The 27678-nt window shown below is 54.8% G+C and overlaps 2 protein-coding genes across 10 annotated transcripts; both read left to right on the top strand.

Annotated features, from left to right (window-relative positions):
* Nucleotides 1-556: 556 nt before the first annotated feature.
* On the top strand, nucleotides 557-23523 carry SETD1A (SET domain containing 1A, histone lysine methyltransferase). 7 transcript variants are annotated; one of them, XM_038539766.1, is made up of 19 exons: nucleotides 557-1202; nucleotides 1987-2151; nucleotides 2370-2465; nucleotides 4215-4485; nucleotides 5598-5719; nucleotides 5946-6175; nucleotides 6452-7322; nucleotides 7477-8262; nucleotides 8604-8780; nucleotides 8911-8998; nucleotides 9709-9866; nucleotides 10030-10117; nucleotides 12656-12943; nucleotides 18784-19833; nucleotides 20259-20431; nucleotides 20524-20634; nucleotides 20816-20935; nucleotides 22529-22666; nucleotides 22766-23523. In XM_038539766.1, the coding sequence occupies exons 2-19, from the start codon at nucleotides 2002-2004 to the stop codon at nucleotides 22937-22939; spliced, it is 5091 nt and encodes a 1696-aa protein (XP_038395694.1). In that variant the 5' UTR covers nucleotides 557-1202; nucleotides 1987-2001; the 3' UTR covers nucleotides 22940-23523. The 7 variants fall into 7 exon arrangements, with proteins under 7 accessions (XP_038395694.1, XP_038395688.1, XP_038395689.1 ...); XM_038539760.1 differs by having other exon boundaries at nucleotides 12602-12943; XM_038539761.1 differs by having other exon boundaries at nucleotides 557-1241; nucleotides 12602-12943.
* A 465-nt stretch (nucleotides 23524-23988) lies between these two features.
* On the top strand, nucleotides 23989-27657 carry HSD3B7 (hydroxy-delta-5-steroid dehydrogenase, 3 beta- and steroid delta-isomerase 7). Of its 3 annotated transcripts, none has more exons than XM_038539777.1 (7): nucleotides 23989-24142; nucleotides 24519-24686; nucleotides 24901-25056; nucleotides 25330-25438; nucleotides 25723-25822; nucleotides 26090-26159; nucleotides 26661-27657. In XM_038539777.1, the coding sequence occupies exons 2-7, from the start codon at nucleotides 24521-24523 to the stop codon at nucleotides 27074-27076; spliced, it is 1017 nt and encodes a 338-aa protein (XP_038395705.1). In that variant the 5' UTR covers nucleotides 23989-24142; nucleotides 24519-24520; the 3' UTR covers nucleotides 27077-27657. The 3 variants fall into 3 exon arrangements, with proteins under 3 accessions (XP_038395705.1, XP_038395704.1, XP_038395706.1); XM_038539776.1 differs by having other exon boundaries at nucleotides 25997-26159; XM_038539778.1 differs by lacking the exon at nucleotides 24901-25056 and having other exon boundaries at nucleotides 25997-26159.
* The last annotated feature ends 21 nt before the right edge of the window (nucleotides 27658-27678 follow it).

The following is a 27678-nucleotide window of genomic DNA, read 5'->3' as shown; positions in this document are numbered from 1 at the left end:
AGCCTCGGGGACCTCAGCGCCTGGGCTGGTGCTGCCCTCGAGCGGCAGGACCATGTAAGCATAGGGAGCCCCCACCCCCACCCCCCAGGCTGAAAACGACGGGCACTGGGACCTTGATGCTTGGAGAATCGACCAGCCCAGCGCAGCCCAGCTCAGGTACGTAGTTATTTTTCACAAGACTTGTTCTAGGGCCTTTAGGCCCCACAAGTCTTATAACATCACTTTGAGGCAGTCTCCGTTTTAGTCACGAATGGTGGGTTGAGTATAGGTAAAATCTTCTGCAGGCCTCAGTCTTCCAATCTGTTAAATGGGCATCTTAAGCAGCTAGAGGCCCAAAGGGTATAGCGACAGGAAAACCTTCCCTTCAATATGTGCGACGCCAGGCAAAGGGCCTGAGTCACCGCTGCTGGTTGTATTTTTCCACCTCCTGGGCGCCCCTCCCAGCCCGCACGGTTTAGGTGGGTCCTACAGGAAGCGCCCCCGCGACGCCGGGCTTTACACGCCCTGGCCACGCCCTCTGTGCGCGGCGCCTTGGCCCCGCCCACAGGAGGGTCCGCAGATTCGCTAGGCCGGCTCAGAATTACTTGGGCCTCTCTGTACGGGGCCGAAATTTCTCATCGTACTCCGAGGGAGGCTTTGGGCCGTAGCCATCTCCCCAGGGTCGGAGCTGGGCATCCCCTAAGCTGTGCTACTAAGAAAGATCCAGAAAAGGTGGCCAACTTTGCCAACGGGGCTTGGCTAACCAGGCATTATTTTCCTGACTCCACCAAAGCGGGCGAAGGGAGGCGACAACTGAGGCCAGGATCTGTGGCGAATCTGCAGCCTCTTAGGTCTTTGGCCGCGCGAAGAAGAGGCAGGAAAGAGGAGCGAAGGAGGTCGCATTCCGTCCACCGATTCGCCCCGCCCGCCTGACGAATCTGCGCCTGTTCAACGCGCCACTCAAATCTCCCCAGCCCTGGCTGGCCTCCTCCCCTCCGCCCCGCCCCCTTTTCCTCAGGGATTAGTCGCTGCTTTCGTCGCCGCCGATTCGTCAAGCACCCCAGGCCAGAGCAGAGGGATAGTCTTGGTGAAGCCCACTCTCCGGGGAATGCGGCCAATCTCCAGGCTCCCTGGGCCGCAACTCTCGACCCTTAAAGGGTGCCGGCCGAGGCGAAGCCGCTTTCCTCGGCCCCGTGGATCTCCTGGCGGCACCCGTAGCGAAAGTGCGAATGTAGACGCTGTGCCCGCTGGGCCTCGCGCAGGTGGCGGTGGTGTTTGGTGCGCGCGCCGGGGAGGTGGTGGTGGGGGGGCGCCGCCGCCGCCACCGCTGCGGGGCCGGGTCTCGCGCTGCCGCCGCCGCCACCGCCGCCTCGCGCCGCTGAGGTGCCGCGCGGGGTGGGGGGAGGGGGAGCCGCTCGCCACGAGCGGGTGAGTGAGGCCTCGCCGCGCGTGCGCGGAGATGGGGGGGCAGATCGCGCCGGGGCGGGAGGAGAGGGCAGCGGCGCGCGTTCCCCCCACCCCCCCGCCCGGATTCGGGGCCGAAGCCGGGTCTCGGGCTCGGTCTCGCGGTGTTTCCAACGCCCCGAAGAGGTGCCACCTCTTGGCCAGGGGATCGGGGCGCGGGGACGCGAGCGGGTGTGTGGGAGCGAGAGCCGGGCTCGGCCCGGGCCGCTGGCCGGTGAGGAGGCGGGAGGGGGCGGGGCCTGCCAGGGGGCGGGGGAGGGGTCTTGCTCTGAGGCCAAGTGGGGCGCGCGCTAGGCAGAGCGGGAAGGTAAGGGGGCGCGAGATGGGCCTGGGGGCCTGAAGGGAGAGTTGGGAGGTGGAGAGAGAATGGGGTGTTGTGGTGAAAGAGGGTACTTGGGGGAAAATCTAGGGGAGCCACGGGTCATGGTGAGGTGTGGAAACTGGGGTGATAAGAGGACCTGAAGTCTGGGCTAGTCGGTGAGGGGCAGCTAGGGAGTCAGGCCTAAGTCCTGAACACCCTTGCGTATCCCTCTTTACTAACAGTGTAAATGAGCAAAGATGGATCAGGAAGGTGGGGGAGATGGGCAGAAAGCCCCGAGCTTCCAGTGGCGGAACTACAAGCTCATCGTGGATCCTGCCTTGGACCCTGCCTTGCGCAGGCCTTCTCAAAAGGTGTACCGCTACGATGGAGTCCACTTCAGTGTCAACGTGAGTGCCCCGGGCCTTGCCATCTAGGGAACTCCAAGCCCCATTCTCCTCTGTTACCTCTGTTTGGCACCCTGAACTCCCATACCCTTGGTCTGCCTTCTTAAAAGTAGGCAACCAGAACCCAGCTCTTTTGCAGGTGGGACTCCAAATGGGCTTCCTAGAGCTCAACAGCTTGGTTTCACCTTGAGCTGTCTTTCTGTTCCTGCCTTCCTTCCTAGGACTCAAAGTATATACCAGTGGAAGACCTCCAAGACCCCCGTTGCCATGTCAGGTCCAAAAACAGAGACTTTTCCCTCCCAGTCCCTAAGTTTAAGGTATGTATCTGCTAGACTCTTGCTGTGATGGCCCTTGGAGGGGCGGTTGGTGCAGAAGATCCATTCTGGTAGTTTAGTCTCAAGCTAATAAAAGGGGGAAGGGAGTCCTTCTATAAAAGGGTAACAACCAGGTCTTATAATCTCTGAGGGTGTAAGACTGAGTTGTTCTGGAGAAGAGTTGTGCTCATCTTCTAGAAAGGTATAGGTGAGGTGTTCCAAACAAGGATGCTGACTTTTTGAAGGATGAAGTAAAGGCATGCTTGATGCTGTACCCATCATTCTGTACTCCTAGAAATGCACAGCATGGCAGTGCCCTGGTGTGATGCCCATTTCTCAGCAATTAAGAGGAGTGACAAGGCCAAGGACTCCATCCTTTGAGTTCTCTACTCTTCACTCCTCATTTGGCCACTTGATCATCCATCTTGTTTCCTCAGAAGATTCCTATTTCCCTGTCTAGCCTGAATACTCATCAAAGGCCTTGGACTGGCCTTTGAAAACTGATGGTTCTTGGTTTCCTTCACTAATTCTTTATCTTTCTGCCTTTTTATATAAACTATTTGGAAGGTTTTTCTCACTGCATTTTGTTCGCTTTGTATATTGTTTCCGGATGGTCTTTTTCATGCCCGTAATTTTGATTATTACTGAAACATTGGTGATTTCCAAATTTCTGTTTCCAGCCAAAATCAGTCTCTTGAACTCCAGACTTGTATGCCTGGTAGAGGGACAGCTCCATCTGGAGGCCCCACAGACATTGCAGACTCGAGATTAAAAACAAGTTATCTTTACTCCTTCTATTTCTCTTTTACTGATGAGGGGTAACACCATCTATTCAGTTGCACAAACTGGAAACCTGGGAGTTCTCCCGTGATTGTCCTCTTCTTTATTACATAATCTGTCACCAAGTCCTCCTGACTCTTCTTCCCAAATCCATCTCCTTTTTATATTAGTTTTTTTATTTCTGTTGTTATTGCTATTTTTTTAATGTCTTGTATTCATTTTGCCAAGTTTCCTCGTCTGCGTTCTCTTCTCCGATTTCATGATCCACCCTGCCATTTGTCTTTTTTATTTTACTCCTATTACTTTAGTTGCCAAATCCGTGTTTTTGTGCATTGGCACATATGGTTATTGATCTGGCCAAGCCTTGTCTCCCACCTTCAGGTATACAAGTGTGTTCTACTCTATTACACATATTGTAGTTTCTAGAAAATGCCAGGTTATTTTATAGTTCCATGTCCCACAAGTCCTTATCATCTGTTGAACTCTTGCTACCCAAAAAGCTAAATGGGAACTGACACCATCTTTATGAATTCTTCCATGCCTCTACTCCTTCTCTGAGCTCCTAAACACCCTGTCTGCACTTACACTGACCTTGTGCTCTATCGGAACTGTGTGTGTCTGCCTGAACCTGCTTTTCTGAACAGAAGTCTTTTTTTTTTTTTTTTCCATCTTTATATTCGTAGTGCCCTGTCCGTGGCAAAAACTGAGCTAGTGAGCTGTTCCCTACAATCGGTTTCTTCCAAGTATGTTTACTTCTCAGTTGTACATTTCTTGTCTTATTTCTTGTGTTATTCTGCAACGAGAAGAACTCGGAGCAGAGAGGGGTTAGACTCCCGTGTCACTTGTTGGGGCACTTCCCTGCATTTCTGTGCCTGTGTTTCCCGGTCCTCTCTCTGTCTGGACCCAAGGTTCCCAAAGGGAACAGTGGCCAGTATGGAGACCCCGACTCAAGACTCCCTGTCCTCTCCGCAGCTGGATGAGTTCTATATCGGACAGATCCCACTGAAGGAGGTGACCTTCGCAAGGCTGAATGACAACGTGCGGGAGACATTCCTGAAGGACATGTGCCGGAAGTACGGTGAGGTGGAAGAGGTAGAGATCCTTCTTCACCCCCGCACTCGCAAGCACCTGGGCCTGGCCCGCGTGCTTTTCACCAGCACTCGGGGAGCCAAGGAAACGGTCAAAAACCTCCACCTTACCTCCGTCATGGGCAACATCATCCATGCCCAGCTGGACATCAAAGGTGAGGGTTCTCTTGCCTGCTGCCTAAGGTTGAGCTCCAGTAGAGACTGTACGTGCAAATGCCTGCTATGGGGCCAGATGAACGATCAAGTTCATGATCCCTCATCTGAAACTCGAGGCCACATGTGTTTCTGAAATTAGAATTTTATAGAGGAATTATGGCTTTTACGCATTTCGCATGTGTATGATCTTTTGCAAGGTTGCGTAGCATCTTTTGGTCTAGCATGCGACTGTATTTGGGAATGTGTGAAGGGTCCCACTAAGAAGGATCAATAAAAACTAACTAGTAAATTGCTTTAGCTTGGGTCAGATTTTGAGATCGAATTAAAAAAAATGCTCGTCTGGAGTTTCGTGGGGTTTTGAAATTTGGGATGGAGAATCAGGGATCCGTACAGATGAGTGAAGTGGCCTGGGGTTCTGTGTTCAGAAGCAGCAAGGAAGAGTGGGGGGCTTGGGGGATTGTAGAGCACTGTGCCACGGGAAGGAGGCAGCTGTTACTTGGCATTAGCCAGTTTGCAAGTGGGAACGAGGACTCGTGTTACCAAGGAATGTTTTTTTATTGTCAGAAGTCTAGGTTTTTGTGTGCTGTCTCATGTTTTTTAAATGCTGCAATCCCCTTCCCAAAATTTTTAAGAGATTTTAAAGGGCGAAGAAGCCACAGACGTGGCTTAGAGTTAGCTCTCAGGCTGTCACTTTGCACCCTTTAGTTTGTAGGCTGAAGAGTGTGATGGGATCTAGCATCAGACCACCTGGGGCTGAGTTCCAGTCTGTCACTGACCAACTTTGTGACTTTGTGCAGGTCAATTTTCTTCGAGTCTGTGAAACAGGGGTACTGATGCTTCTCTCTCCTGGTGATCATCCAGCTTCATAGTATAAGTAGAGGCGTTTATTTCTAAGCCGTGAAGTGTCATTCGGTATGTTGTTTATAGTGTCATGAGGTGGAGATGAGGCAGAAAGTCCCAAAGGTAGAGACGAGGTAGAACTGAAATCCCCGCACCCAGGACTCCAAGAAATCATAGGAAGCTTGAGGTCTGAGAAGGAAAGGGGAAAGACCAATCAGGAAGAGGAGTTTCTTCCTTCCGACATTGACACTTCCCACCTCTCTTCCTCCAGGACAACAGCGAATGAAGTACTATGAACTGATAGTCAATGGCTCCTACACCCCTCAGACGGTACCCACCGGGGGCAAGGCCCTGAGTGAGAAGTTCCAGGGCTCTGGTGCAGCCACTGAGACGGTACGTAGCTGGTGGTTGCCGTAGGCCTAGCCACATGGGCATAGTGCTTGGGTGCCAGGAACACTATTTGGGAGGTTCTGGGCTTCCTTGTTAAGGATAACAAGAGCCAAGAAAAGATGTTGAGATACTTTCAAAAGGCAGGGGCCTGAGGTTCTTGGTTCAGGGAAGGGCAAGTTGTCAAATGTACTTGATCTTCTTTCCTCCCTGCTCTACTTTTGCCCTCCAGACTGAATCCCGCCGCCGCTCCTCCTCTGACACAGCTGCCTACCCGGCAGGCACCACAGGCGTGGGCACTCCTGGAAATGGCACCCCTTGCTCCCAGGACACGAGCTTCTCCAGCAGCCGACAAGACACCCCATCTTCCTTTGGCCAATTCACCCCTCAGTCCTCCCAAGGAACCCCTTACACATCTCGGGGCAGCACCCCCTACTCTCAGGACTCTGCCTACTCCAGCAGGTACAGAGTAAACACCCTCTGGGGCCCCCAGATTCTGGGAGCGCCACTAGGAAGAAGATACCTGGAGTCTCTCTAGAAGGGAGCTGGGAGTAATTTGTCCGGGTTTCTCTGTGGGTTCAGCCTGTCGTCAGGGAACTCACTGCCTAGCCAGACACCCAGCAGTGTGTAGATTTTCCTATGGGGGCGGTGTTGGGGAGCTTTGGGTACTGAGAACCAGGACGCTAGGGTTTGGTCCTTTGGAGCTGAACCCCACTGACTCCTGCGCTTTTTCTCCAGCACCACTTCGACTTCCTTCAAGCCCCGGCGCTCAGAGAACAGCTACCAAGATTCCTTCTCCCGCCGCCATTTCTCTGCATCCTCAGCCCCCACGACCACCTCCGCAGCTGTCTCAGCCACTACTGCAGCCACTGCCTCGTCCTCATCCTCCTCCTCCTCCTCCTCCTCCTCCTCCTCCTCGTTGTCCTCATCCTCCTCGTCGTCCTCTTCATCTTCATCCTCTCATTTTCGTGGTACTGACTCAAACTACCCGGCGTATTATGAAAGCTGGAATCGCTACCAGCGCCATGCTTCCTACCCTCCCCGTCGGGCCACACGGGAAGAGCCCCCTGGGGCATCTTTTGCTGAAAACACAGCTGAGCGCTTCCCACCTTCCTACACTTCCTACCTGCCCCCGGAGCCCAGCCGGCCTGCTGACCAGGACTACCGGCCACCTGCCTCAGAAGCACCACCCCCGGAGCCCCCAGAACCTGGTGGAGGTGGGGGTGGGGGGGGGCCCAGCCCTGAGAGAGAAGAAGCTCGGACCTCCCCCCGCCCAGCTTCACCTGCCCGCTCCGGCTCCCCGGCCCCAGAGACCACCAACGAGAGCGTGCCCTTCGCTCAACATAGCAGCCTGGATTCCCGCATCGAGATGTTGCTGAAGGAGCAGCGCTCCAAGTTCTCTTTCCTGGCGTCTGACACAGAGGAAGAGGAAGAGAGCAGCACCACAGGCCCTAGTTCTAGAGACACAGGGAGCGAGGCACCTCCTGGGTCTGGTCACGGGCCCTGCACACCCCCTCCAGCCCCTGCTAATTTTGAGGATGTGGCACCCACAGGAAGTGGGGAACCAGGGGCTCCCCGGGAGTCTCCCAAGGCCAACGGACAGAACCAGGTGAGGTTGGGGTCAGCTGGCAGAGGTACCGGGTTCCGGGAGGCAGGGCTGGGCCCGAGGTGGGGGTCAGGAAATTAGACATGAGAGCGGGTATTTGAGGGAAAGCCCTGGAGCAGACAGAGGCTTTCTGTGACCCTCGTCTGCATCCCTACAGGCTTCTCCATGCTCTTCTGGAGAGGACATGGAGATCTCCGATGACGACAGGGGCGGCTCACCCCCTCCGGCCCCGACACCCCCCCAGCAGCCTCCACCCCCTCCTCCTCCACCCCCTCCTCCTCCTCCATACCTGGCTTCCCTGCCCCTTGCTTATCCTCCCCACCAGCCCGCCTACCTCCTCCCACCGCGCCCTGATGGGCCGCCTCCCCCCGAGTACCCCCCACCTCCTCCGCCACCCCCCCACATTTATGACTTTGTGAACTCCCTAGAGCTCATGGATCGACTTGGGGCTCAGTGGGGGGGGATGCCCATGTCCTTCCAGATGCAAACCCAGATGTTAACTCGACTGCACCAGCTGCGGCAGGGCAAGGGATTGACTGCTGCCTCAGCTGGCCCCCCTGGTGGCGCCTTTGGGGAGGCGTTCCTCCCATTCCCACCCCCCCAGGAGGCAGCCTATGGCCTACCCTATGCTTTGTACACACAAGGGCAAGAAGGCCGGGGGGCATACTCCCGGGAAGCCTACCACCTGCCTTTGCCTGTAGCAGCTGAGCCCCTGCCCTCCTCCTCCGTGTCGGGAGAAGAGGCCCGGCTGCCTCCCAGGGAGGAAGCAGAGCTGGCAGAGGGCAAGGCCTTACCATCAGCAGGCACCGTGGGGCGTGTGCTGGCCACCCTCGTCCAAGAGATGAAGAGCATCATGCAGCGAGACCTCAACCGCAAGATGGTGGAGAATGTGGCCTTTGGAGCCTTTGATCAGTGGTGGGAGAGCAAAGAAGAGAAGGCCAAGGTGAGGGACAATGCCTGGGACTGAGGAACTCTTGGGGCTTTGCTGGAGAGAGTAGATTTCTGGCTTATATGGCCCTTAAGTCTCAATGAGCTTGGATTTTCAACATTTCCGTTTGTAGAGTGGGAATGATAGCTGCTTTGTAAGGTGGGTGGACTGAATGAGCAGACTTTGGAGAAAATGCCTGTACAGGGGCTGGTGCAAGGGAGGTGTGGCATAGATCTGTGTCAAATAGAGGAGTGAGTAGATGCATTTCTGTATTCTTGGGACCTGGGAGTAGTTCTCAGGCAGGAGGCAGGAGGGAGCGCCTAGGTTCTGGGGCTCAGTCCCCCTACTGCCTGCAGCCATTCCAGAACGCAGCCAAACAGCAAGCCAAGGAGGAGGATAAAGAGAAGACAAAACTCAAAGAGCCGGGCCTGCTGTCCCTCGTAGACTGGGCCAAGAGTGGGGGTACCACAGGCATCGAGGCCTTCGCCTTTGGGTCAGGGCTGCGAGGGGCCCTGCGGCTGCCTTCTTTCAAGGTACTCAGAGCTGGTCTCGCCTCATAGGGAGGAGAGGGTGTGGTGGGGACCTCCCTTCCTTGGGGGAGAGGTGGTTGGGATCTGTGACCGTTTGAGTTCGAAACCAGCCCTATCTCTTCCCACACCCCAGGTAAAGCGAAAAGAGCCTTCGGAAATTTCAGAGGCCAGTGAGGAAAAGAGGCCCCGTCCTTCCACTCCAGCTGAGGAAGATGAAGATGGTGAGTGAGGGGTCAGGTGGGAGGAGACAGGAGAGGGTGCCTGCTGCTGATAGGAATACAGGAGGCAGGGACAAAGGGGGAAGGTGTCTGGGGGCAAGTAGCCAAGTAGAGAGATTGAAGTAAAGTGCTGAGAAGTATGAAGAGCTTAAGAGAGGGTCATCCTTGAGTCCTAGTTGTGGTTCTCACTGTGTGCTGATAGAAGTTTCCTGTATTTCATTTTTCCAATGGAAAGTGGAAATGGTTAATTTCAACATCTAGGATCTTAGGGTTTCAAGGTTAAACGGGTCACTTACCCAGGTTTCCCATCCAGTGCTTAAGCTCTTCTCCAGCCTTCCTTCCACTTTTGTCTAAGTCTGAGCTGTTGGTTGATGGCTTACATGGCTAGGAAACTTCTTAGTCTGATTGGCTTCCCCAGAGACCCTTGGGCCTTAGTGCTGTTTTCTTGGGGCAGGCTCTCTCTTCCACCTAACCCAGAGAAGGATAAAAGGTTACACGGGTGCAGTGTGGCCAAGCTATAGAACTGTTAGGTAGCTCTGAGGTTTTTGTGTTCTCCTGTGGAACTTCACCTTCTTGTCTGTCAAATGAGGTTTGTCTTGTTGGACCGTTGGGAAGATCAGCAGTGGTGGGTGCAAAGCTCCTTTCAGGCCAGGGGAACAGGAACTGTTACTACTGATGGTAAATTGCCCTAACTGCCACTCCACTGGGTCTAGACCCTGAGCGAGACAAGGAGGCTGGAGAGCCCGGGCGTCCGGGGACCAAGCCCCCAAAGCGAGACGAAGAGCGAAGCAAGACCCAGGGCAAGCACCGCAAGTCCTTTGCTCTGGACAGTGAGGGGGAGGAGGCTTCCCAGGAGTCCTCCTCCGAGAAGGTGAGGGGCCATGACGCCCAGTCCCTGCCAGAAGCCTACTTCCTGAGTTCCCGTCCCCATAGCTGCTTCCTCTCTGGGCTGGAGCCTAGGCAGCGGTGCCTCCTGGAGGACCATTGTCCTTTACTTGTTAGTCCCTATTTTTTGTCCTTTTTTTTTTTTTAAGGAGGAGGAGGAGGAGGAGGAAGATGAAGAAGATGAAGAACGTGAGGAGGCCATGGACGCTGCAAAGAAGGAGACGGAGGCGTCTGATGGTAAGTACAGGCAGGAGGGGAGGATTCTGGCTTGGGGAGGAAGGGATTCCACTGCCTTCCTCGCCCTTTCCTGAGTCCACACAGAAACTTCATGCTGGATTTATTAGCCACCTTTGCTCCTTCCAAAGTAACTGTCTCTTAGCCCCATCTCTTGGAACCCTTGGCCTATTGTAAACAGTTAACTCTGATGTTCAACAGTTCCCTTCTGCTTAGCTTCTGTACTGACATGTGGCTGTCCCCTGAAGACCACCCAGCAGAACTTCCTTACTTTTCCCAACTCCTCAAGACGTGGGGTCCCGAGTTCTCCTGCTACCCCGCCCCCCTGATACTACCAGACTGTGCCTTTCTGCCTTCAAAGAAGAAGGCCCAGCCACCAAGCCGTGCTTCCCCTTCCTCTCCTCTCCCCTTAGCTGCCATCACCAGATACGACTCCACTCTTCAGTTGAACACCTGTTTGTCCATATGCATCCATTGAGTCTTGAGTACATAGTTTAGTCTTGTTTCTCGTCCATTTGTTCAGAATTAGCTCTTGAGCCCCCACTCGGTACTGGTAACCATTCTGGGTATTGGGGACACATCTTTTATGGGACTTGGGATCAGTTGGAGGGGAGGAGGAGACTTGACAGATGAACAAATAGTAGCACCTCGGATAGAGATACGTAGTTTAAAGAAGAGAAACTAGGTTACTGGGGTAGAATAACGGGTGGGGGAGCTGGGGAAAGATGGGCTGTTCTAGATCTCTTGGAGAAGGAGCGCCTCTGAGAGGTACTGTCTCAGTGGAGGCCAGATGGGGATAGTGATGATCTGAGAGCCTGCCTTTTCAGGAAGGCAGAGGGCAGGGTCAGCTGTTCTAAGGGTGCAGATTGCTGCATGTCTGCTTGGTCACCACTTTCTGACTGTTGCACCACCTCAGTGTTCCTGGGATTTGTTGCCTTCTTTGTTCCTGCTGGCCTTTCTCACTGAGTCTTCTGCAGCAGTTAGACTGACTTCCGTGTCTTTAGTCCCATCATTCCTCTTCCATTCCAGTCCATTTTCTAGTCTGCTGATGGAATTCTCTTTCCTCCATTGCATACCTGACCCTGTGACTTCCCTCCATAAAGTCTATTTCTAGCTCCCTGTTTTCTAGAAGATGACTCTTCAGCCCGGTATTGTAGGCCATTTATAACCTAGCTTCTGTTTATCTGTTCAGTTCCCATCCTGCCATTCTCCAGACCCATCCCTGGCCACCCCATCTGTTCTAAATTCATCCAGGTGTGTTCCTCGGACACTTCACGGTTCTTTTTTTTTTTTTTTTTTTTAATTTTTTTTATTTATTTATGATAGTCACAGAGAGAGAAAGAGAGAGAGGCAGAGACATAGGCAGAGGGAGAAGCAGGCTCCATGCACCGGGAGCCTGATGTGGGATTCGATCCCGGGTCTCCAGGATCGCGCCCTGGGCCAAAGGCAGGCGCCAAACCGCTGCGCCACCCAGGGATCCCCCACTTCACGGTTCTTAACTTAAAAGTCCTTCTGACATATTGCCATTTCCCAGAGGCATAAAGCCAGAACATTTTTAAAGCTTACTTTCCCCCAGGAATCTTTTTTATTAGTCTCATCCGGGTAGCATCTCTGAGACCCACCTTGGGAAAAGCTTCAGTGGTTAGAGCAGACTACTTACGGTTTCCAGGTCTCCCATCTCCCTGCACGTCTGACTGCCCTGTTGAGCCTTCACGTCTTCCTCGTGTTCTTCTACTTGTCGTTTCTTGATTTCAGCATCTCCCTCACAGGGATCCCTTCCCTGACTGGATCTTCCAGGCAGAATCTAGGACTTCCCTTGGCCAAGCTCCCGTGGTCTGTCTTTCTTTCTTTCTTTTTTTTTTTTTTTTTTTAATTTCTTTTTATTTATGATAGTCACAGAAAGAGAGAGAGAGAGGCAGAGACACAGGCAGAGGGAGATGCAGGCTCCATGCACCGGGAGCCCGACGTGGGATTCGATCCCGGGTCTCCAGGATCGCGCCCTGGGCCAAAGGCAGGCACTAAACCGCTGCGCCACCCAGGGATCCCTCTTTCTTTCTTTCTTTCTTTCTTTCTTTCTTTCTTTCTTTCTTTCTTTCTTTCTTTCTTTCTTTCTTTCTTTTTTTTAAGATTTTATTTATTTATTCATGAGAGACAGAGAAAAAGAGAGGCAGAGACACAGGCAGAGGGAAAAGCAGAGAGCCATGCAGAGAGCCTGATGTGGGACTTGATCCGGGGACTCCAGGATCACGCCCTGGGCTGAAGGCAGGCGCTAAACTGCTGAGCCACCCAGGGATCCCCTCCCCTGCTCTTTCATACTGAAATTGGTCTCAACTGTGAACAAAGAGTGTGCTTACCCAACTCCTTGAGGGTTGGACTTCCCAGCACAGAGTGTAACCCATCCGTAGTAGTGAGTCAGTGAATGAATCCATGGCTTGACCAAGTGAGGAGTGTTCCCACCTCGCCTGATTGCCCCTTCTGGATTTCTAGGCGAGGACGGGGAAAGCGATTCGTCCTCCAAATGTTCTCTGTATGCTGACTCAGATGGTGAAAATGATAGCACGTCGGACTCCGAGAGCAGCAGCTCCTCCAGTTCCTCATCTTCCTCCTCATCGTCCTCATCATCCTCATCATCCTCATCATCATCTGAGTCCTCCTCGGAAGAGGAAGAGGAAGAGGAGCCGCCAGCAACTGTACCCTCAGCATCACCTCCCCCCAGAGATGTCCCTGCGCCCCCACCAGCGCCTGCGGAAGAGCCTGAGCCAGAGCGGGTTGCAGGCTCCCCAGCTATGCCTCTCCCTGAACAGGAGAAGTCTCCAGCAAGACCTGCAGGTGGGTACTACGGAGCTGGTGATTTGGTCTCTGTTGATGCTGGTATCGGTCTTTGTGAGAATGGTGGGGTCAGTATTTGTGAATTACGTACAAGTGCAGGGCTTTGTTTGAACGTGTGCAAGTTGGACTGAAATCACTATCTCCTGTCAGTCCTCCCTTGGAGACATTAACAGCCACATTCAAACTGTGCTGCTCTGAGCAGCTCACAGAGCCATAGCAGGGTGTACATCTACTAAGGAAAACGGTGGTCTCACCCCCTACCCCACCCATCCCAGAATGGTCTCTTTGTAAGTTAACTAAGGAGAAAATTCCCAACATGACCAATTCCTCCTACTGATTTTTCCTGAGCTTGTGCCTTAATATGTAGTGTGTGCTTGCAGGTGATTACATGGACAAACAGGTGGAAGATAGATATTGATAGTATTGACTCAGAAGTTAAATTTACCTTTGCTTTTCCTTTGTGAGTTTGTTCCTTTGTTGTTTTGTAGTACATACACGTAATTTGTCCTTCTGAGTGAACTGTTCAGGCAGTATGTATTTGTTTACTGAGTACAGTTGACTCTTGAACAATGCGAGGTTTAGGGGTGCTAATCCCCTGTACAGTTGAAAATACGTCTACAACTTTTGATTTCCCAAAAACTTAACTGTTAAATAGCCTACTATTGACTGGAAGTCTTACTGATGACTTAAGTAAGTAGTCGGTTAGCATATTTCCTGTACGTTATATGTATTGTATGCTATGTTCTCACGAGAGAATAAGTGGGAGAAAAAAAGTCTTTAAAATCTTTAGTAAGATACATTTACAAAACTATATCTGTCAGAAAAAGCATGTGTATAAGTAGCCTGCACAGTTCAAACCCATGTTGTTCTGGCATCATCTGTACTTACGGTAGGTGCAGGGGGCCCCGTTCTCCCCTCCTGAAGCTTATGGTCTATAGGGAGAGAGAGTTGAGTTGAGTAATAAATACCTAAGAAAGTCTGTGATGGCAAACTGTCAAGCACAACAAGAGAAAAGTGCAGGGTGCTCTGAAAACCTGAGTACGTCTGCAGGAATGTCTTTGCTGGTCTTTTCTGCTGAAGCCTCATCAGACTGAAATACAGGCAGAGCAGGCAGCCGGGCATGAGTAATACATACAAAGGCCAGAGGGCAGAGGAAACAGCATGCTGGAAGACAGAAACCTTACGGATGGTGAGAAGTGAGGGGAAACTGGGATGGCTGAAACTGGAGAGGTGAGCAAGGAGTGGGCCGTTCAAGGTGAATTGGCCATATTAGGAATTTGGTCTTTATTTTGAAGGCATTAAAATGCCATCAGAGGGGTGTGACAGGATCTTATTTGTGTTTTGAGGAGATGCAGTACAGAGAAGACTTGGAGATGGGCTAGAGCCCGTGTGGGCAGCTAGGAGGCTATGGTGGTTGGTGAGGAAGGCACACGACGGCGGGCACTGGGAGTCAGGTGTTCTTAGGTGGTGTCTGTCAGTTCTCAGATTGGACATGGCCTTCCACATAGCCCTCCCAAACGTAACTGAGAATCTGTGGTCTGAAATGAGCAGTGACCACAGGAAGAACCCCCAGCACTGTTACACTCTTCTGGTGCAGACCTTGCAAGAGGAGTTGAGGTTCTCAGTGATCTAAGATGCCTCTCCTGGCCTCTTTGAGCCCACTGGGAGCAGAAGAGCTGGTGATCAGAGGGCATCGCTCTCAGGGAGGTAGGAAGAGTAGGGCGTGGTCAATTTTGAATTTTGCCAGAAAGATCATTCTGGTAGGAAGGAGAGGGATTGGAAGAGGTGGGGAAGGAGGTAGGATGACCTATGGGAGAGTTTAAGAGAATGCAGGTGAATGAAGGGCATGAACCCAAGCAAGGCAGGTTACAATGAGCTGCATGGAGCGGAAGTAGGGATGAGGATTTGAGAGACATTTAGGAGATAGAACCACTTGCTTAAACTACTTCCCAGGAAAGGGAAGATAAAGGAGGAGGAGGAGAAGCGGCATTAGGAAGAAAGCTGATGCACTTCCTTGGGGTTTAGTTTGATATGCCTTTGCGACCTCCAGGTAAGAAACATCCAACAGGCAGCTGGATCAATGGATCTGAGGGTCTGGCAACAACAGCAGGCTGGAAACGAGGTAGGCAGATATTTGAGAGGAGCCCAGGCGTGGGTGTGAGCACATTTACACACCCTAGAACAACTCATGGATCAAGAGAAGGTGCCAGTGCATTGTATCTATAAGAGATAGATGGGCAAAGGGGAGCCGGAGGAGGCCGAGCAGGAACTATTAGCAGGACAGGAAAGAAAACCAGGGAGCTTGGTTTTCAAAAGGAGGGAGTGGTGTGTATCAGTAGGCCAAAAGAGAGATGGTAAGAGGAAAAGTTTCTGTTGGATTTAGCAGTTAGGGGGTCACTGGTGACCTTATCAATTTCAGTAGAGAAGATCAGATCAGAGGCAAGTTAGGAGTGTTAAAGGAGTGAGGGCAGGTGACAGAGAAAACTAGTCTTCTGGAAGGATAGACTACTCCTGTGAAGAGAGAGTTGAAAGGTTGTGATGAATATTATTAGTTAAGTGCTTGAGTGCTTCCTGTGTGCCAGGCTCTAGGCCTAGCACACTGCAGATTTGTTTTCTCATGTAGTCTTCATACCATCCCTGTTAATCTCATTTTCCAGATAAGGAATTTGAGGTTCAGTGAGATGCTCAAGGTCACCCAGCTGGGATTGGAGAGACAGGAGAAGGCAGGGTTGATGGAGGGTTAGTTTTTGCAAATAGGTGAGGCTTGAGATACAGATATGGGGCAGGAAGAGGGACACGCAGAGTGTGTAGTACCTGTTGGAGTGGCCTCCCTGGGGGTGCACAGGTGGACTCGAGGTCTGATACACATGTGCCTATAATTGGGATGGCAGGGAGATGTGGGCTTTCATGCCCAAGGACCCCCTGTTTCACTCTGCAGTAGGAAAGAAGCGTATTTTCTCAGCACAAGGGGGTGGATGGAGGAGGAGCCTTGATGAAGGAAGGAGAATGAGGATGAAAAGGCTTGTGACTCAGATTCCCTGCTGAGACTGGAGGTTCAGGGGAAAAGGTGGAGAAAATGCAGATAGGTCGGTTGGGCAGAGTCAGGTCAGGGTTGGGGTCTCCAGGGTGGCAGCAGTAGCTGAAGAATGTGGAAAGTGCTGTGAAAGGAGATGGCAGAGTGAGGGCCCTGTGGGCAGGCACAAGAAGGAAAGCAGCTGGTTTAGAAGGATGGTGACCGGCTAGAGGGAGCCAGGAGGTGGGGTGAACTGAAGGGACCTGGGGAACTGTGATCAGAGGGGAAGAGGTCCCAGTTGGGGCTGTTCCAGGGGTTAATGAAGTCATGTGTGTGACTTGGGGGCTAGCTGAGAACGAGTAAAGGAAGGCATGGGAGAAGGGAGAATAAGGGGAACGAGGTATATGGCAGAGTAGGGAGGAGAGAGGTAGATGGCAGAGTAGGGAAGAGAGAGGAAGGGTAAGGATGTTCATGTTCCATGGATGCAGCTGGAAAGAGGGAAATGTGGCCCGATGGCAAGAGAGGGCTTGTGTGGTGGAACCCAGAGATGGGACCTGGATGCCTTTGGGATTTGCCTTTCTTCTGTCTTTGGTCTGATTCATTCCTCTCTCCTGAAGATGGGCTTCCCCTGCTTCTGTCCAACCCTACGGAGAAACCCACTCCTCTCTTAGATCCTTATTTCCACGGAAGTCTCTCGTGACACTGGCTTGGGTCTAGTAGTCATCAGTTAATGAACGCCAGGGGCAGGGAGTGGGGCAGGTCATGTAGTAGAAACCTTGGCTTCTGGGAGATATATAGACTGGGTAGGTACCCCAGAAGTTATCTCCCTAAATGAAAGACATGGCCAGGTTTCTTTCAGAACAGGAAGCAAAGAGAACTCTGTGTGAAGAAGCTAAGCCAGGAGAGAAATTTGTTCCTAAGAGCCAGGCTTCCAGAGGGCACCGTGGCTAGGTTGGGATGATGGGTCAAAGGCAGGGCTGCCCCAAAACAGAGAAGAGAAGAGGCAAGGAGACTTGGAGAAGCTAGAGGATCTGGGACAAGCACCCAGGGCCTCACTAGCTTCAGAGCGTGGTTCACTGCTGGCTGAGACCCCAGCTGCTGTGCAGTCTTGGCAGATGGGGCTGAAGGCCTTGCTCAGGGTGCCTGGCTGGGGAGTGTCTGTTAGGGCAGCAGACAAGTGTTGCTCACTGCCTGCTTGGGTCAGACCTGGAGCTGGCCGCCTTTTAGCTCTGGGAGTGCCAGAGCCAGATGTGAAACCACTGACTTTCCACTGCAGGATGTCCAGGGGAGCATGGGGCAGTAGATGGAGCTTGAAATTCAACCCAGCCTGCCTGGGGTGCAGATCTTGTTCTGGCATTTGTGAGCTGTGTGACTTTGGGCCAGCTATTAACATTTCTCTGCCTCAGTTTCCTTCTCTGTAAGCTGGGTTTAATAATAGTACCCACCTCACAGGGTAGTTTTTGAGGAATGAAATGAGTAGTTAACATACGTGAAAGAAAGTCTTGGATTGATGCTTGGCATGAAGTATTAGTTATTAATCTGCTGCTGCCATCCTGAAGACTGGCACTTGAGAGCCGCCGGCCTTCTGGTTCTGAGAGGAAGTCACTACCAGCATAGCCTTCACAAAGATGGCATTGAGCTCGGTGAGCTTTCCCAGTAGGCAGGAGGGGAGAGGCACGTGTGAAAGGCCGCGGCTGTTCCAAGTGGCTGAAACCTAGGAGGGGAAAGGGTTAGTCTGCAACACAGGGTCTGCCCCAGAGAAAGGGCAGTGTAGTCTTGAGCTGTATTCAGGCTCCCACATTCAGTACCAGACTTGAGGGCCCCAGCAGAGGGAGGACAGGTTCCTGTCTGGGGGACTGGGGAGAGAGAATGCCACCTGCTCAAGATGGTGTGTCCCCTCCTCAGACCACTCCCTAACCTTGGGGTCTCACCTTCACCCTCAGCTTCTTTAGGGGAGTCTTCCTGACCCCTCCCCACTTTGGCAAACCCTGGTGCTCCTTGGCAGGTGGTGGCAAGGAAACAAATACTATGCAGTGTTTCAATACAAAGACTCAATGCTTACATTGTATCTTTACCACCTCACTGAACAGAGAACATTGTAGTTGAAATAATGGATACTTTAGTTCAGAGAGGGTTAATTGCATCATCATACCAGGCGGTGGTCCATCCTCTGTGCTCCTAGTCCTTGGACATAATTCAGTCACCACTAGTCTTGGTTAAAAGGATAGAGCTTGGGCAGCTCAGGTGGCTCAGCGCTTTAGCACCTGCCTTTGGCCCAGGGCGTGATCCTGGAGACCCAGGATCGAGTCCCACATCAGGCTCCCTGCGTGGAGCCTGCTTCTCCCTCTGCCTGTGTCTCTGCCTCTTTCTCTCTCTGTGTCTCTCATGAATAAATAAATAAAATCTAAAAAAAAAAAAAAAAAAAAAAAAAAAAGAACTTAAGTGTGTGTCTCCCTAGAGCCCCCACCTCAACTCTCCAGAGTTTGGGCTGGACATTGGTTTCCTGTCACAGTCCCCATTGGACTGTAATCTCTGTGAGGGCTTTGAAAGTGCCCAGCGTGTCGGCCCTATGCCTGACACACTTGTGCTCAGTGAATGTTTGTCGAATATATGAATGAGCAGGTGCAGAACCTCCTGCCAAGGGGAGCCCAAGGTGCAGAGGACTTGTTGCAGCTGTGAGGCAGCAGCATGTTTGCTGGGTGAGCACATGTGTGCCAGAAGCAGAGGAGAGCCTGCAGCCTTGGTGTGGACTCCCCAGTGAGACAGGCCAGTACCCTGCCCGCAAGCTGCTGACCTTCTCTTTTTCCCTGTGTGCTTCCTTCCCCAGGTTCCACTGAGGAACCACCTCCCAGTGTGCCCCAGCCTCCCCCTGAGCCGCCAGCGGGACCCCTGGCCCCCGTTCCCCGCCCTGATGAGCGCCCCTCCTCTCCTATCCCCCTCCTGCCCCCACCCAAGAAACGCCGGAAAACGGTCTCCTTCTCTGCCTTGGAGGAGGTGCCAGCACCAGAGCCTCCCCCAGCCACCCCGCCACAGATCAAGTCTCCTGGCCCTGTGTCCCGCAAAGTCCCCCGGACTGTGGAGCGGACCATTCGAAACCTGCCCCTGGACCATGCATCTCTGGTCAAGAGTTGGCCTGAGGAGGTGTCCCGAGGAGGTCGGAGCCGGGCTGGAGGCCGAGGCCGTTCTACTGAGGAGGAGGAAGCTGACCCAGGGACCGAAGTGGACCTGGCGGTGCTGGCCGACCTGGCCCTGACCCCAGCCCGTCGTGGGCTGACTGCCCTGCCACCAGGTGACGACTCGGAGGCCACAGAGACATCGGATGAGGCCGACCGCCCAGGCCCCCTGCTCAGCCACATCCTCCTGGAACACAACTATGCCTTGGCTGTCAAGCCGCCGCCCTCCACTCCGGCCCCTCGGCCTCTGGAGCCAGTTCCTGCCCCTGCGGCCCTCTTCAGCTCTCCAGCAGATGAGGTCCTGGAGGCCCCCGAGGTGGTGGTGGCTGAGGCGGAGGAGCCAAAGCAGCAGCAGCAACAGCAGCAGCAGCAAGAGGAAGGAGAGGAGGAGGAGGAGGAAGAGGAGGAGTCCGAGTCTTCCGAGAGTAGCAGCAGCAGCAGTAGTGACGGGGAGGGCGCTGTCCGGCGGCGCAGCCTCCGCTCCCACACCCGGCGCAGGCGGCCACCCCCGCCCCCTCCACCCCCTCCACCCCCTTCCTTCGAACCCCGCAGTGAGTTTGAACAGATGACCATCTTGTATGACATTTGGAACTCGGGCCTGGACTTGGAGGACATGGGCTATCTGCGGCTCACGTACGAGCGGCTGCTGCAGCAGACAAGCGGGGCTGACTGGCTGAATGACACCCACTGGGTCCATCACACCAATATCCTGGGCCCTAGAGGCCAGCTTGCTCCGCACAAGAAGGCAGGCCCCAGGGGTGGGGGCAGGCTGCCCTGGGGTCGCACAGCTAGGGAGCAGCCCTCTCACATCGCAGCTAGCGTCTCTGTTTGCCTCCCTCCCTGTTCTCTCTGCCACATTCAGCCTGGTTGTTCTCCTCTGGCCCCCAGGCCATTCTTTTCTCTTTGCCTCTTGCCCCTTCTCTACCTCCCTGAGTTTTTTCTGGCAGAAAAGGTGAGATCTAAGGCTTTCTTCTCTCCATTTTTCTGCCCTCCTCATGCTAAATAATGCTTGGGCCCTCCTGCTAAGGTCAGTCACCCTTTCCATGGGCTGGGACTGGGTGGACCGAGGGGAGAGGGCCCCAGGGATCTGGCCAGCAAGGAACCCATTTTCTTCCTTAACACCCTGCACTCACCAACCTGAGCACTCCAAAACGCAAACGGCGGCCCCAGGATGGGCCCCGTGAGCACCAGACAGGCTCAGCCCGCAGTGAAGGCTATTACCCAATCAGCAAGAAGGAAAAAGACAGGTACCTGGATGTGTGCCCTGTTTCGGCCCGGCAGCTGGAAGGAGCAGACACTCAGGTAAGGCTCTGCCCTCATACCTGGCCCATTGGTGTCACTACTCACGGTTGCCCCTGTCACTTACCTCCCCCCCTGCATCCTGCTTCTCCCAGGGGACTAACCGTGTGCTCTCGGAGCGCCGGTCTGAGCAGCGGCGGTTGCTGAGTGCCATCGGCACCTCCGCCATCATGGACAGTGATCTGCTAAAGCTAAACCAGCTCAAGGTGAGGAGCAGGGACTTAGGGGAAGAGAGGCCCGGTGGGCGGGCAGCATCATGCGGTCTCCTGGGGTTGGGCATGGAGGTGAGTGGCCGAAGCACACTTCTCCCCTTGGAGGACTGCAGCAAAGGCAAGGAGTTAGGTTGAGGGAGGCGCCCAGCAGCACAGCCTGCATTCTGCCCTCTAGTTCCGGAAGAAGAAACTCCGCTTTGGTCGCAGCCGGATCCACGAGTGGGGTCTGTTTGCCATGGAGCCCATTGCAGCTGACGAGATGGTCATCGAATACGTGGGTCAGAACATCCGCCAGGTAAGGCCCTGTACCTGGCTCCCAGTAAGATGGCAGCATAGCAGCTGGCATGAGAAACACCTCATCTCTGGATAAAGGTCCACATAACCTCGCAGTTCCAAGACATAGTTGGTGAAACCTGCCTGTGTTTCCTTCGACAGTTAGTGATGGGTCCTTGTAAACTAGGTGGTGACAATCCAGCAAGGAGGAAGGGCCAATATTCTCTCTGGCTATGAGGGTCTCATAGTTCAGTGGGGGAAGAGCCACTGCATAAAGAACTGCACCAAAGGATGATGTCTGGTTGATGGGGAAGAGGAAGCTTGGGGAGGCACAGGTGGTGGGGCACAATGACGTGTAAGCCGGGAGCTGAAGGATGATGACTCCCCAACTCAGAGGAGGGGAAGGGTGCTCCCAGCCACTGGACAGCATGTGCAGAGGTCTGGAGGCAGGATAGTCTCAGTAGGGCAAGGAAGTCAGGATGGCAAGATGGAAAAACCAGGACTGGTGGCCACCAAGAGAGGCAGGTGGAGGCCACACTTCGTGGACCTTAGGTGCTTAGAAGCTGTGTTGTTGAGCTGGGGCCAGTGATAAGGGGAGGGAAGCCATGGCCAAGTGCCCAGCAGTGACAGGCTTTGCAGTCAGTAGGCTCCCTCTGGCTGCAGTGTGAAGGGACAGCCAGAGGCGGGGACAAGTGGGGGTGCGGTCACAGAGATCCCAGCAGAGGCCCAGGGGACCCAGACTAGGCAGTGGCAGCCAAGGTAACAGGAGTCTGTGGGTCCAAGGCAGCTGGCAGCACTGAGCAGCAAGTTGGCTCTAGAGAGTAGGGGAGGGAAAGAGGGGAGGCCATTTCTTGGGCTGCTGGTGAGGGGGGTGAGGAGGAGAAGCAGCTGTGTGGTGGAGAGGAGTTCCAGTCAGGGCCTGTAAAGCTGCAGGGCCCCAGGGACATCTAGAAATTGACGCCTAGCAGCTCCATTGAGGTGGATTTTGGCTGGAGATGGAAGTTTGGGAGGAGGCCCCACCACTTATCTGGCAGTTGAAGCCCTGGAAGAGAATGAGATCACCCCAAGGAGAGAGCACAGAGGGTTTATCATGCCATGTTCTGGGAAATAGGAATCACTCCTCCTCACACAAGAATGTGGACCTTGAGGGCATCAAGTGGCAGCCTGGGGGTGCCTGTCTTGGACAGAGGGTCCTGGGAGAAGAGACGAATAGGGTTCGGGCCCCAAAATGACCATGTCACATCAGGAACCAGCATGGCTTCACAGGAGGCTGGGGGCTCCACCATGGGCCAGGCAGAGGCTCCAGGAGGAGCCAGTGGCTGCTGCTCAAGCCCACTGAGCCCGGCACATTTTCCTGAGATCCCCTTTGGGAGACTTAAAGTGGCAGCCAAAGGTGTCGGTGTGGGGGGAACCTTGAGGAGGGGGCCCTTGGAAGCAGGTGGTTGACTCCTTGGGTGGGTGGGAGCCAGAGGAGGAGCTGCTCACCAAGACAGGTCAATGTGCCACCCACCCCAGGGTGGTAGCTGGAAGGCCAAGCGGGTCCCCTTCACTGGGGCTGGTGGGGTCAGGCCCAGTCTGGCAGGAAGCTGACTGGGACGGCACCCCGTCCTACCAGATGGTGGCTGACATGCGGGAGAAGCGCTACGTGCAGGAGGGTATTGGCAGCAGCTACCTGTTCCGGGTAGACCATGACACCATCATCGACGCTACCAAGTGCGGCAACCTGGCGCGGTTCATCAACCACTGCTGCACGGTGCGCAGGGGGGTGGGGGAACGGGGTGGGAGGTGCTCAGGGTGGGGCGGAGACTCCAGGACCAAGGGCGTAAGCTCACATGGCCCTCCCCTCCTACAGCCCAACTGCTATGCCAAGGTGATCACCATCGAGTCCCAGAAGAAGATCGTGATTTACTCCAAGCAGCCGATTGGTGTGGACGAGGAGATCACGTACGACTACAAGTTCCCTCTGGAGGACAACAAGATCCCGTGTCTGTGCGGCACCGAGAGCTGCCGGGGCTCCCTCAACTGAGGTGGGGCGGGACCGGCGCCCGCGCCTCTATTTATTTCCCTGGGGTCTGGGGAGCCCTAAGCCCAGTGAGGGAGCCTCAGTCCCCGGAGGTAACTCCTGCCTCCCCTGTCGCCCCTGCCCACCCACCTCCTAACTTTTTTTTCTTTGCGGAGAAGAAGCTGTAAATGTTTTGTAGCTGCCAGCAGCTGTTTCCTGTGGAAACCTGGGGTGCCGGCCTGTACAGATCCTGTTCTTGGGGGGCTGCATAGCCCCCTTGCTTTGTGTTAATGGGGACTTCCCCTTTGTGCCCTGCGTGCACCCCTCCCCAGTTCAGGGGTCTCTAGGGGCAGCGGCCATGTTCTCCCCCTGGGGGGGGTGCCCTGTGCCCCCAGTCCTAGGGACTCCGTGCCTGGAACCCTGCCTCATCTTCTGTTCCTGCCAGACCCTGTGGGTCACCCTCCCACCCTGGTTCCTGGAAGCTTCTGCTCTGCCAGACCAGGATGATGGGGGGTGGGCCCTTCCTATTGGGCTGGATTGTACATATGTTAATAGCGCAAACCCAACGCCACATTTTTATAATTGTGATTAAACTTTATTGTACAAAAGTGCTTGGTCAGTATCTTTGGGGAAGAGTAGGTGGGTGGCGGGGGGTTGGGGGTTCAGGACAGAGGATTGGTTGCAAGTGAAGAGAAGGGGAAATGGGTGGCCTGCAGGTTGGGTGGGTAGACCTGCAGACTCAACCACCATTGCTCTGGGTCACCTATTAGTCTGGAATAGTCATCCAGAAATCCCCCACCAAGGTCAGCCAGAGCTGGGCCAAGGTCAGCCTCCCTTCCCTTCCCAGAACCACAGCCGCTGCTGGGCTTCTGGTATCTTGGGAAATCCAGCAAAGGGGAAGGATTGACGTCATGAGGTGGGAGTGAGGTCATCCCACCTGTCCCATCCTCTGCCCACCCAGCGTGTTCTGGCTTCCCCGGGCCGTATTCCCCAAGTTCTTTGCCGGAAGCAGACGCCCGCGGAGCGCAGAGTGGCCGCCAGGGGGCGCCCTATGGCAAGAGCTCAGGGGACGGAGGGGTGGAGGCTGGGCTGGTGTCTGTTCCTGGAATGGGCCAGGAGGGAGGAGGAGCAAGCGGAAGGGGACGGTGTGTTGGCCGACCGCTGGGGCTCCGAAAGAAGACGGCCCCTCCGGTGGGCAGTTTGAGTATCTCGGGACCGTGGCTGCAGGTAGGCAGAGGTGATGCCAGGGCTCCCAGGTCCCCTTCCCTAGTCACAGCCCTTCCCATCTCCCTCTCCCTTCCTCTTCAACCCTTCACCTCCTACCCTCCATTTTTGTCTTGGAACCTTCCCCTCCAGCTCAACCCCTGAGCCCTTCCTAAAACGCCAATCCCTCACCCTTTCAGTCGCAGTAGCTGCAGCTGGCAGGGTCAGAAGACAGGTGGTAGCCTAGCTGCTGTGCCACAGCCCCAGCTTTTGGGAGCCACTCTGGCCCCTGTGTCTCGGCTCCCGTCCCCTAGGCCAGAGGCCCCATCTCAGGGTCGCAGGTGTGCTGCTGGCGCTGGGTGGGTGGTGGCAGGTAACTCAGGTTCTCTTCCCGAGCCAGGCATGGCAGACTCCACAGAGGTCCGGGAGCTGGTGTACCTGGTCACAGGTGGCTGCGGCTTCCTGGGGGAGCATGTGGTGCGGATGCTTCTGCAGCGGGAACCCCGGCTCTTAGAGCTGCGGGTCTTTGACCTGCACCTGGGTGCCTGGCTGGAGGAGCTGAAGACAGGTAAATCACAGTGGGGAGGGAAGGAGTGGGGTGGGCGGACTCCCTTTGCCGTGGTGGAAAAGATGATGCCTGTTTATAACTTCCGCGCCCATGGATGGGATGAATGAGTCACTTTGGGAATATGTGGCTCCTAAGGGTGTAGGCTGAACCCAGCAGCTGGCCAGCGGCCCCAGCTCAAGACATTGCTTCTGGCTGCCTCTCCTATCCTTCCCAGGGCCTGTGCAGGTGACTGCCATCCAGGGGGATGTGACCCAAGCCCACGAGGTGGCAGCGGCTGTGGCTGGAGCCCACGTAGTCATCCACACAGCCGGGCTGGTGGATGTGTTTGGGAGGGCCAGCCCTGAGACCATCTATGAGGTCAACGTGCAGGGTGAGGTGGCTATTTGTTCCCTACCCCCTCTTTGACCTTGACTTCTGGGATTCTCTTGTGAAAACCTGTCCTCTGGACACTCCTGCCCCTGTAATGGCAATTTGGCTACCCTCACTGACCTGCTGTAGTTTTCCTTGGACCTGGGGAAGGAAGCCACGGGCCCTCATCCAGAGTGGAGATGGGGGGTGGGAAAGATGCTGCGAGGGAGGAAGTTTTAGCTTCAGTCTTTCCCTCACTGCACATCACTCTTTCCCTCCCTGCCACCTCTCCCAGGCACAAAGAACGTGATTGAGGCTTGTGTGCAGACTGGAACACGGTTCTTAGTCTACACGAGCAGCATGGAAGTTGTGGGGCCCAACATTAAAGGCCACCACTTCTACAGGTAAGCTTAGTTTCCCCCCAGTACTTGAGAGCCCCATCTCCCCTCAGCATTAAGAATTTTCCTTCTTGGGCAGCCTGGGTGGTTTAGTGGTTTAGCGCTGCCTTTAGCCCGGGGCCTGATCCTGGAGCCCCGGGATCGAGTCCCACGTCGGGCTCCCTGCATGGAGCCTGCTTATCCCTCTACCTGTCTCTCTGCCTCTGTCTCTCTCTCTGTGTGTGTCTCTCATGAATTAATAAATAAAATCTTAAAAAAAAAAAAAAAGAATTTTCCTCTTCCTCAACTAGGGGCAATGAGGACACCCCATATGAAGCAGTACACAGGCACCCCTATCCTTGCAGCAAGGCCCAAGCTGAGCGGCTGGTCCTGGAAGCCAATGGAAGGAAGGTGAGACAGGAGGCGAAGAGACAAAGACGTGGTGGGCAGGGCTGCTAGTCAGAGGCAGAGCCGAGGCCAGAGGGACTACTTTACATCCTGCCCCAATCATCGATTTCGGGAGGCCAGGGCAGAGGGCAGGCCGCTGGGTCCTAGGTCTTAGCTATGCCTACCTCTTGCCCCCAGGTCCATGGGGGGCTGCCCCTGGTGACATGCGCCCTGCGTCCCACTGGCATCTACGGTGAAGGCCACCAGATCATGAGGGACTTCTACCACCAGGGCCTTCGTCTGGGGGGTCGACTCTTCCGGACCATCCCTGCCTCTGTGGAGCATGGCCGGGTCTATGTGGGTAAGGCCCGGGCTACACTGTGGAGGGGGGGTGGGGTGGCGGGGAAGGCTGAGAACGGGGCAGGACCCACGTAGTCCTGGGTGGGCAGTGTGTGCCCCGGCTAGCAAAGGGAGAGCCACACATGGGCCAGAGTAGCCGGATACTCGGGTATTATCTGCATGGCCACGGAGGACACACCAGCTGTGTGAGTTGGGAAGGCTAACATAAAAAACACATCACAGGCCAACTGGTTATGAGAACAGCATCTCTCCAGGAGAGGTGAGGGGCAGCATCTACACAGGACCAACAGAAGTAGCAGCATCCACACAGGCTGGCCCAGGAGAGCAAGTGGCCACAGGGCCTGGGGAGGAAGCAGCCTTCACCAGGGCCCTGGTTCACAGGCACACCTACGTGAGCCCCAAGAAGGGGCAGCTTGGACACGGGCTGGCTCAGGAGAGCACAGGGTCTCCACAGCCTCCAGGGCACTCAGGGCCACATCTGCCCCCCTTCCCCCGCTGACAGGCAACGTGGCCTGGATGCACGTGTTGGTGGCTCGAGAGCTGCAGCAGCGAGCTGCCCTGATGGGCGGCCAGGTGTACTTCTGCTATGACCAGTCGCCCTATAAGAGCTATGAGGACTTCAACATGGAGTTCCTGGGCCCCTGCGGACTGCGGCTGGTGGAGACCCGCCCGCTGGTGCCCTACTGGCTGTTGATGCTTCTGGCTGCTCTCAACGCCCTGCTGCAGTGGCTGCTGCGGCCGCTGCTTCTCTATGCACCCCTGCTCAACCCCTACACGCTGGCTGTGGCCAACACCGCCTTCACTGTGAACACCGACAAGGCTCGGCGCCACTTCGGCTATGAGCCCCTGTTCTCGTGGGAGGACAGCCGGACCCGCACCATCCGCTGGGTGCAGGCCATGGAGGGCTCGGCCCGGTGACGGTGGAGCAGGGAGAGGGAGGCCCCCCGAGCCCTCAAACCCTGGGCAAGGAGGGAGGCCTGCCTCCTAGCGCTGGAGGGGCGTCTGGCACCACACTGACGCGCCCACAGCCCTCCACATCTTTAATCCACGGGAGCGAGCTGTGGGTTTGGTCCCGGTACCTCTGAGTTCTAGGGCAGGGTTTGGCAAATGTCTGATTCCCCTAATGTTCCCACCTGCCCCGTCCCTTTCTGGCTTTTCAAGCAGGAAGTGAAGAGTTCCACGGGCTTCATGCTGGCCTTCTGACGTCCAGGCAGGACCCTTGGGCCTGCATTTGGACTGAAGTTGCTTTGTGGCTCCTCCCACCACCTTTGGCCCTCCTTGGCGGTCAGCATCCCATTATTTTAAAATTTTTATTACCTTCGGACAGCTCTCTTTCCTGTGAAGCCTAAGCAAATCCGTGTACTTTCCCTTCTTCCCACCCGTCCACCCAAATTTGTTCCTATAATATTGTCAGAGCTCTGCCTGAGGGATCTGCCCCAGGAATGCTATACCTGGCCGAGCCCTGGATTAAAGCTCCTCACCCAGCTTGGGTCTATCCACCTGTCCGGCTTTGTCTCCCA

Source organism: Canis lupus, chromosome 6 (assembly GCF_011100685.1).
Source record: "Canis lupus familiaris isolate Mischka breed German Shepherd chromosome 6, alternate assembly UU_Cfam_GSD_1.0, whole genome shotgun sequence".
Taxonomy (NCBI): Eukaryota; Metazoa; Chordata; class Mammalia; order Carnivora; family Canidae; genus Canis; species Canis lupus.
The sequence above is the reverse complement of the archived record's forward strand: the minus strand, read 5'-3'. Positions and strand labels throughout refer to the sequence as shown.